The sequence below is a fragment of the Monopterus albus genome, unplaced genomic scaffold (assembly GCF_001952655.1).
Source record: "Monopterus albus unplaced genomic scaffold, M_albus_1.0 scaffold65.1, whole genome shotgun sequence".
Taxonomy (NCBI): Eukaryota; Metazoa; Chordata; class Actinopteri; order Synbranchiformes; family Synbranchidae; genus Monopterus; species Monopterus albus.
Window position 1 is genome coordinate 478,861 of NW_018127945.1, and position 10,011 is coordinate 488,871.

The window sequence follows — 10,011 nt, forward strand, 5'->3', positions numbered from 1 at the left end:
TATATATACATATATATATATATATATATCTCCATGACACCTTTCAGTGTGCAGTCACCTTTCTCATGTTTGATTCAGATTGTCATTACCAGCACCTGTCCTTTAGGCCTGCTTTCACACTAGATTCATTTGATTCAAGTGAGGTTTTGTCACATTGAAGCAAAGCAGATGCCTCGTGTATGTGTTTGAGGTTTTATTTCAGTATGATGTTTTTCTTTACGCAATTAATATAAAACTACAGAATTTTGTTGTTGAAATACTTGTTCTCTCCATCCTGCCTTCTTCCGTCCCCTCTCAACAATGCTGCCTGCACCCTTATCTATCTCCCTTGATCCTTCCTTCCTTCCTTATTCATTCCCTCTCCTTCCTTCCCAGAATCATCTCAGACAGATGACAGTGATGAGTCCCAGCTCTATCAGTCCTGGTTTAAACTTGTTCTGGAGAAGAACAGATTGGCGCGCTATGAGTCTGAACTCCTGATCTTGTATGTGATGGCATCTGATCACACACACAAATGAAAGACAAAGAAAATATAGAATGTTGCAATTCCTCGTGTTCCTTTGTATATGTGACCCAGTCTTCCTCTCTGTCTTAGTGCCCAGGAGCTTGAACTGGAGGATACCCAGAGCCGACTGCAACAAGAGCTACGACGCAGAATGGCAATAGAGGGTAGGCCGTGCACAGACAAAAACACAAACGGTTAGTTAGACATTATAGTACTTACAATTATTTGTGGCTTAATCCAGATACAAAGAAGAGTGCTTCTGAGCTCCAGAAGGAGCACGAGATCTTGTCGGCGATGGTGAGGATGGTGGAGAAACGAGACATGTTAGTCTCTCTGCTGGAGGAGCAGCGGCTGAAGGAGAGGGCCGAGGACAGGGACCTAGAGAGCCTAGTGCTGTCTAAGGGCTATGAATTCCACTGGGCCCAGGAGGATGACAGCTGGGGGCTGGAGAAGCTGTAGTGTGAGTTGAATGTTGAGCACCTCAGCAGTGACGAGCAGGATGGATAGTACTGTAAGACCACACAACACTATCTTAAAAAAAAAAAAACTGCGTGAAATTTTACCATAATAGTTTGTGTCTGACTTGCACTTGTAAAGCTACCAATCTAGAAAATGTTACAAAAGAAATGTCATGAAAGTCTAGGTGTTTATTCAGTCTAAAGACAGCAGCCAGGCTTCATCTAGTCTCACTTTGTGTGGGTATGCTGAGCACAGAGGCTGAGGAGGAATGGAGCCTGAGCTGATTACTTCCTGTACGGCCATGAGGGCTAATAACTTCTCTGCCATTAAGGTTTTTTGACCTCTATGGTCACAAGTGTAATCTGTCATGACTCAGGCTGACACTGACCCGAAACTGGATGTACAATATGCTTAACCATCTATAATAATGTGAATGACTGCCTTGTAAAATGTATACACACCTCATGAACCAAACTGATTAGTCAACTACTGTTTAAAGGGCTTGCATCCATGACATTGGAACTGTGACTGATGTCTTATTACTGTAACACTGTACAGCATCACTGGACAGCGCTTGGAACAACTCATCACTTTCCCTCATGTTTGTGTTTTGCACAGTGAATTAATTTAAATGTCATAAATCTAGATGTCATTGTAGCTATCTGTGTAAGTGTATATTTAATGTTGATTTTTTAAACTTTGTGCTGGAACAATGTGAAATAAAATTAGCTTAAAAAATGTGTATTTACACACAGATGGCAAGGAAGCTGGAGAAATATCATTCTAGCTGCCAGATATTTGTACTTACCTGGTAGCATGTATTCTTCTTCTATGCTCCTAATTCAGAATGGATTTTCTCTGACTGCCAGACTGTGATTGTTCCATTTTGCTGGTTTTAACCTACTCTATAGGCTGTGAGTGGAAGTTACAGGTACTTCCTACATGACATGAATAATGTGTTTACATGGGTTTTAATCCTCACACAAAGATCCACATTTATCATGTGGCCCCTTGGCTGTAAATGCTATGTTTTGATTATGGTTTAAACTAATAAGCACAAATTTAATAAATGTGTATATCACAAAATGTGTTTTCATGAAAAACTCTAAACTGAGATTTCTGTACATTTTGGTTATGTGCTTCTTCAAGCCTTATAAATAAAAAAAACTAATAAAATTGAATTTAAAATTGAGTATTAACATCCATACGTCTTTTTTTAATGAGAGAGGGTCGGGATAACTCAACATGAGCACCCTATTATGAAACTTATTTAATAAGTAAGAGCTGAATTCTTTAGCATTTTATATATTTAGGCTAATTGAAGTACTTGACTGGTGCAAAAAGTCTCACATTTTGCCAAACTTTGAGAAGCTGGCAAACTGAAAAGAAAAACATTGTCCCCCAAAGGAAAAAGTGCTTCGTCCTTTCCTGATGTTCCGCGGTCATCGTCCTGCCTGCTGTCCCGGCCCTCCTCCGCAGAGGAGGGGCCTCCCACCAGCCAGCCTCGGGACAAAATCATGCCTGGAATTCCGTTTCCGTTTTAGGGAGTGGACGGTGATTTTCCTTTTTTTTTCTTCTTCTTTACTTGACATCCCACCAACTTTCATTTCCACGTCAAGTCAGGCAGTTTTTATGTGAAGTGTCCCGGATTACATTTTCGTTACGACCATGGCTTCTTCGCCTCAGAAGTCCCCGTCCTCTCCGAAGTCTCCGACGCCCAAATCGCCGTCTTCCAGAAAGAAAGACGACTCTTTTCTGGGCAAACTTGGTGGAACTTTGGCAAGAAGGAAAAAGGCTAAAGAAGGTAAACAGCTAGCAAAACAACGAGCAACAAACCACTAGAGCGGTTGTTGAGTAGTTTTACTGCGCTGGTTTCAAAAGTCAACTGTGACAAGTGAAAATATATTTGGTAATATTTCACATTATAATCAAAACCCAACATTATTACGCACCCTCAGTTCATTGAGTTGACACGTTTAAATTAGAATTCAGCTTTGAATATACATTGAAAGAAAAGAAAGCACAAGGTTGACCTTGTGTGTGTTTTCATGGCCACGGGCTGTGTCCGTCTCCATGTAAGGTATTGAATCCGCTACTACGGTAATATGTGAGGAATGAGGCAAGAGTAAACAGGCCCTGAGTGGAGCGGGAGGGAGGCTGGGTGAGGGGGAACCGAAATAGCTAATGATATCCCTCCTGGGGAAAGGCTTTTAGGTTGATTCCCAGAGCATGGTCACAGGTCAGAGGTCATGGTCAGATACAGAACAGTAGCTCTGGAGGACCTAAGGATTCACTGCAGTGCACTTCATCTTTCAGCATAGTACTGTAGAAACCTTGCTATGTTGGACTTTAACTACCAAGAATGTTTTCTAAGTAAGCATGGTCTAAAAGCTTCTTTTTCAGTTTATAGCCATGCGACTTGGAGAATACAGCAGGCTCCAGTGAGCCTGACATTCATTGTTGATGGCCAGGCCATGGAATGAGAAAGGTATCCTTCAATTAAGTGATTACTTTGTGCTATTCAGGATGCAGTTGCACAGCTGAGCCCCATTTTATGTTGTTTTTTCATCCACAGGACATGCATGCAATCACATTATATTCACGCTGGCTCATGTTCACTTCTCACACACACACACTGAATGCAATGTGTAGGTTGTCTGCAGTGTGTTTCATGATTTGATGAAAAATATGGGTTGGTCATTCTTGTGTTGATAACTGATTAAATTTAAGTCCTTAGGTTGTCTGCAGTGTGTTTCGTGATTTGATGAAAAATATGGGTTGGTCATTCTTGTGTTGATAACTGATTAAATTTAAGTCCTTGTGATGTTTATGGTGGTTGCTGCATGTGCCGAGGAAAGAGGGGCCACCGGCTTGAACAGGAATAATGCCTGCAGGATGAGAAGGAGTGCTATAGGATGGTGATGGAGAGACGGTGATGGAGAGACGGTGTGAAAGAGACGAAAAGGTCAGGGAGCTTGAGAGCAATAGCGAGCACCGTGTACTGCTTACAGACAGACGCAGACTGTGTGCAGTGTGCCAAAAGAAAACGCAGCACAGTAAACAGGAGAGGTAATATAGAATTCTATATCCTCTGTGGAAATTGAGCCAGATTTATATCAGGGTCAGGATTTATGTTAGAGACCTGTGGACGATGAGCTGCAAAAGCTGGTCCTGCTAGCCAGGAGAAGATGCTTGAGACTGGGGGACAGAGACAGACAGACATGGGCTGTGGAGCGCTCTGCCCTCCAGGTAGGACACAACATTAGCATGCATTCTTTCTGGACATGTATGTATCACACAGCTGAGTAGCATTTTGTTGACGCCTTTATTTAATCAAGTTTAAACAAACACTGGCCCGGATGATGTGTCATGAGGACACTGAGGATTCCCACGAGTCCTATTCAGTCTTATATTGACAGCATATCAAATATCATCTGCATATATCATAGATACAGAAAGTATTCACACTCATTCATGTTTTGCACATTTTACTGTATTGTAGATTGTGTTTTTTTTCCCATTTCTAAATAAATTTACAGTGGAGTAAAACGTGCAAAACGTAAAGCGGTGTGAATACTATGCAAAGCAACTGTATAAAATAGGAGTGTTCAACTAATTGTGAGCCATGGACCACCATTCTGACTAAAAAGTAACCCGAGGACCACTTTGTGGTGTGGATATACTGGATAGTCGCTGTTTTTTAATTGTGAAAGTCACCTTGTCTTTTTTATATATTGGCATGAATTTGAGTATTCAGAAACTAAGTAATGCATGAAAATACATTAAAAAAAAGATTTCTACAGTGAAACAACATTATTGAATGCATGGTCAAGGACCGACTTTCAATGTCTTCCCGGGCCACCAGGGGCCACAAACCACTGGTTGAAGACCCCTGGTACTGATAGAAAGATGGAGCCCCATTTAAGCATCCAATGCTTTCCCGCCATTTGAAGCAAAACATGGTTCATTTATCGATATGTGCCCCGAAACCACATATGTCATAATTGCTATTACAGATATCTTTAATTCTGCACTTTTAAAAGATATCCAAATTATCTTTTTGGATTTCAGTTCTGACTATTCATAATTACATTATAAATATATTTAAAAAAAGAAGCTAAAACACCACATTGTTGTCTGTGATGTCATTTTGGATATCCTAAAGGGAGTTCTGACTAGTCAAAATCCCATTAAAGATATCTTTAATTTGAGTTTTGACTAGTCGGAAGGTAAATATACATATCTGGAATTCACATTTCAGATAGGCTGGATTGAATTGTAGATCTTATTAGTTTTCACATTTTAGTCAGTGAGGAATTCTTACTTGTCAAAATGTAATAGCAGATACCTGTAATTCAAGAATTGAATTGCAGGTATCTTATAGTATTAACTAGTTGTCAATACATTGTAGTTATCTGTAATATGAATTCTGTTTATCTGCTAATTATTAAAATGTGATGTCATTTCGGACATCCAAAATCACATGACCAAGGTGAATGTGGATATCCACAGCGGACCTGTAGATATCTTGAACTGTCATTCTTGCTAGTCGAATGTAATTGTAGAGATCTAAAATTATAGTTTTGACCAGAGGCATTGCAAATTTGACTAGTCAAAATGCAGATATAGATATCTGAATTGCAGTTACGGATAGTCACTCTCTTTGTTATGTCCATAAATACCTTTAAAGGATATCCATAATATCATGTTAGATATCTTAAAAGTAATTATGACTAGTCAAAACTCAGATTTAAGATATCTGCAAATGAATTTCACCTAGTGAATCTTAATTTGTGATATACAAAAATATAATAATCTTTGAAATGTGCCAAATGAAATATATCTAACTGGAATTATGACGAGTCAAAATCCCAATAAATTAAATTTGAATTTTAACTAGTACAGATATCTGAAGTTCACATTTCAGGTCAGCAGAATTCAGTTGTAGAAACTTTAAAGTAGTTTTCCCATTCACGTCAGTGAGGAATTCTTACTAGTCAAAATGTAATAGCAGATACTATATCTTTAATTTGAATTTTATGTTGTCAAAATTTAATTGCAGATATCTTATAGTTTTGACTAGTCATAAATACATTGCCGATATCTTAATCTTAAATGTAAACCCTGTCCACCTATTTAATGCTAAAAGGGCTTTCCATATACAAGTCAAAACAGAAAGGTTCACTTTCCTCTGCCCTGAGTATTTGAAGTGCTTCGAAGCGTCGGTGTTCAGCCTACCATCACTAAGTTTGCTACAGTAAATTGATAGATTGGTTGTCAGGGGAAACATGAACTTCACTTATGGGGAGTGTCCCACATCAACCAAGGATGTTGAGAACATTCCTACCACTGTATTTAGTCCAGTTAAGGAGGATTTTTTAGCATGGAGGTGGAACAGATCATTAGCCCAAATGACACTGCCTGATGCTGCATGTAACAGCAGAAGCACTGAGGTGATGGATGAGCCACAACAGATGATTCTTCCTCCTCTGTATTGCAAGGGAGAATATCAGGATAAAGATCTGTGAGCAAACAGATGAGAGCAATATGACTAGTCAAAATTGCGACTCATTTTGGTGCCACTTAGATGCCTGTTGATTGAAATATTTGCACTCTGGTGCTGTGAAAGGGACGATACAAGCAACAACACACAATGTGCTAACGCTGTCATTATACTGTATGCTGTGTTACATTTATCTCAGCTGGGAATGAATTGGAATGTTTGTAATATCATCAGCCTTCAATTTATCACCTTTTTTTTTTTTTTTAAAGAATCTGTTTTGGTACCGTTTAGGCACCGGCGCCATTTAAAAAGTATTGTTTTAGCACTGGTATCAGAAATAAACCCTAGCGATGCTTATAAATACAGAAAAGCATCATGGCCTAAAGTATTTTCACCCCTGCATTCCTGTCAGAAAACACACCACGTTTTTTTTTTTGTTTGTTTGTTTGTTTGCATTGGAACAACACAAAAATGCAGAGAAAAAAGCCAAATCTGAAATGTTCCACACAGAACTCCAAAAATGGACTGGGCAGAATTATTGACACTCTCTCCTTAATATCTGGTAGCCCACCCTTTAGACAAAATAACTGAACTGAACACTTCCTGTAACCACCTCTCTACTGGAATTTTAGACAACTCTTCTTTTGCCAGCTGCTCCAGATCTCTCAGATTTAAAGGGTTCCTTCTCCCAGCTGCTGTTTTGAGATTTCTCCACAGGTGCTCTATGTCTAGATTTAGATCTAGACTCATTGCTGGCCACTTCAGAACTTTCCAGCTCATTGTCTGAAACCATTTCTGGGTGTTTTTTGAAGTCTGCTTTGAGCCATTGTCCTGCTGTAAGACCATGACCTCTGACAGAGACCCAGCTTTCTAACAGTGAGCCCTACATTGTGCCCCAGAACTCATCGATAGTCAGATTTCATAATGCCACAGTGAAGACATCCAGTGCTTGAAGCAGCAGAGCAAACCTCAGCGAACCTCCACCATGTTTGACTGTAGGGACCGTGTTCTTTTCTTTAAAGGCCTCATTTTGTTTGCTGAAAATAGTATAAAGATGTGCTCAATCAAAAAGCTCTATTTTTGTCTCAACTGTCCCAGAAGGACTGTGGCTTCCTCTGGTAAGTTTTGGCAAACACCCGTCTGGCTTTTTTTATGTCTCCGTGCCAGCAGTGGGGCCCCTTGGGTCTCCTACCATAGTGTCCCTTCATTCAGATGGCGAAGAATAGTGCGAGCTGACACTGTTGCACCCTGTACCTGCAGGTCATCTTGAATTTGTATTGATCGATGTTCTTTATCCAACATTCAAACAATCCTTCATTGCAATCTTTCGTCCAGAGATTAGCTACAGCGCCATGGGCTGCAAGCTTCTTGACAATGTTGTGCACAGTGGACACAAGAAGAGCCAGATCTCTGGATAGGTAGCCTGGAGATTGTCCAAGATTTTCCACTATTGTGGTTCTCAAATTCTCAGACAATTCTTTGCTCGTCTTTCTTTTCTCCATTCTCAGTGTGGTCAACATGACACAAAGGTTGAGTCAATCTTTCTCCATTTTTAACTGGTTGCAAGTGTGATTTCTATATTATAAGCACCTGTTGAATGCTACAGATAAGTTTCATTACTAATTAAAGGAGCATCACATGCTGGAAATACAACTGTTTGATGATTTTGAAATAATTCTGCCCAGTCCATTTTTGGAGTTCTGTGTGGAATGTGTCAGATTTGGGTCTTGCATTGCAAACAAAAGAAATAAACATGAGAATACCAAAAAATGTGTGATTGCAACAGTTTTCTGTGAGAAGTGGTGTGTTATCTGAAATGCAGGGGTGTCATCATTTTTGTCCTTGACTGTGTATGTGTGTGGTTTAGATCATTATCTTTATTGTGCGCTCAAAGCAGATTCATAAGATAAAAAGTAAACCTGTTTAGCACAACCTTAAGTTCTGTTAACATTAACATCAATAACTAAAAGTGACGGTACTGCAGTAATTCAGTCAATGCCATAAAAGTATCAGAGTTGGATACCCAGCACTATCCACTGTTCAACATTGTTCTTCTGTTCCTTCTTTCCTCTGTTATCTTGTTGTCGTCAAAGCCCAGAATGACTCGCACATAGTTCCTTTCATTCCCTGGAGTTTGTAGGTTGATTTGTGTATGACACATATAACACGCCAGTCTTCCTCTGATGTGTTTATATTTAATTCTCATTCCCATTTCACTATGAAATATACACAATTTGAATTATTCTTAACATATTTGTAAACCATGTTAGCATTTTGAGATGTACTCCAACCTGTTTTTGTTGTATATCTGATGTCAGAGGTTCTTGGTTTGACTTTTGCCAAGAACCCATGGTTCTGTTATATATTTAATTATATTGTTTAACAATTATATACCTAGCTATAAACCCAGCAGCCCTTTCATAGCTCTGTAAAATGAGTCTCTAGGACCCTTAGTATGAATTTAAATAAGATAACATCCATTCATCCTTAATCTGGAGGTTTTATTTAACTGTTAATGGATTAACTCTTTTCTCTATTGTTCTTATGTCACTTTTCATGCACGGTGATCTCAAGACATCTTAATGATATTTAAGGCTGCGGAGAATGGTTTGCTTCAGTGTATTTCACTTTCAGGAATGTCATCTGTACACAGCGTACTGTGAGTAGTGGACTTTACGGCATGGTAGTGTTTTCATTGATTTCCATAACATAAGTGGAGAGCAATGGCACTTGCATTATTGCCTGCACTTGCTGTTGGTATTGATATTTCTTGTTACTTTCACTTTGTGGAAATAGTCCCCAGAGTCACGTTCTGCACACATAAGCAACCCGAGAGCCTAATGTGTACATAATGGTTTTGTTCAGTTGTATGTGTTATGCAGTGGAAGAAGGGCTGTGTGTTTTTGGTGTCAGAGAAAAGAAAGCAAAGAGCCTTGTCTTTGAGTAGAACTGGTATTGTATCTGGTGCAGTGGTGGTTATGTTGGTGGAGCGGTGGTACATGTGTCACTGGTATATTCATCTACACCATGCCTGTGCGATGTGATATGCATGTCCGTGTGCTCATGCAGAGTAACTGCACAGAGCATTTGTGGATGGTGTTGATTAAAAGGACTGTGTTCCAGTGAAGACAGAATAATGCACAGAATGTACACTCCATGCTCTTTTCATACACACACACACACAGTCTGACATGCACAGATCAGCTGTGATCAAGCCTCCTTGGGTATCTGACACACTGAGAAGAATGGCATGCTGGGCTTGTCTAAAGCCTGCTGAGAAGCAGGAAGCAACACCAGTCCGCATATGTCTGACGTCAAATGGCTCTCAACGGAGGGTCTGCTAATGGTTGTTTGTGGAGTCATGGGAACATTTTTAGGATTTTGGACCACTGGTTGAACAAAATGAGCCATTTGAAGCTATCACTTGGGCTCTAGGAAATTTCATGAATGGTTTCCATTATTTTCTGTCCTTCTGTAGACGAAACAAATGATCAGTCCACTATAAAAATAATCAAAGCAGTATATTTGTTATTCAACATTTACA

The 10,011-nt window shown here is 39.5% G+C and overlaps 2 protein-coding genes across 3 annotated transcripts in view; both read left to right on the forward strand.

Moving 5' to 3' along the window:
- Positions 1 to 2,109, forward strand: part of mical2b (microtubule associated monooxygenase, calponin and LIM domain containing 2b) — a 64,842-nt gene extending 62,733 nt beyond the window's left edge. Inside the window, exons 35-37 of the mRNA XM_020604277.1 lie at positions 376 to 484; positions 596 to 669; positions 747 to 2,109. Of these exons, the coding sequence (XP_020459933.1) occupies positions 376 to 484; positions 596 to 669; positions 747 to 964 (401 nt within the window). The 3' untranslated portion in view covers positions 965 to 2,109. The remainder of the gene's footprint in view (positions 1 to 375; positions 485 to 595; positions 670 to 746) is intronic.
- A 320-nt stretch (positions 2,110 to 2,429) lies between these two features.
- parvaa (parvin, alpha a) overlaps positions 2,430 to 10,011 on the forward strand; it is a 28,935-nt gene continuing 21,353 nt past the window's right edge. Inside the window, exon 1 of one of the 2 annotated variants that reach the window (XM_020604400.1) lies at positions 2,430 to 2,768. In XM_020604400.1, coding sequence (XP_020460056.1) covers positions 2,633 to 2,768 — 136 coding nt within the window. In that variant the 5' untranslated portion in view covers positions 2,430 to 2,632. The remainder of the gene's footprint in view (positions 2,769 to 10,011) is intronic. The other variant, XM_020604401.1, reaches the window with a different exon arrangement.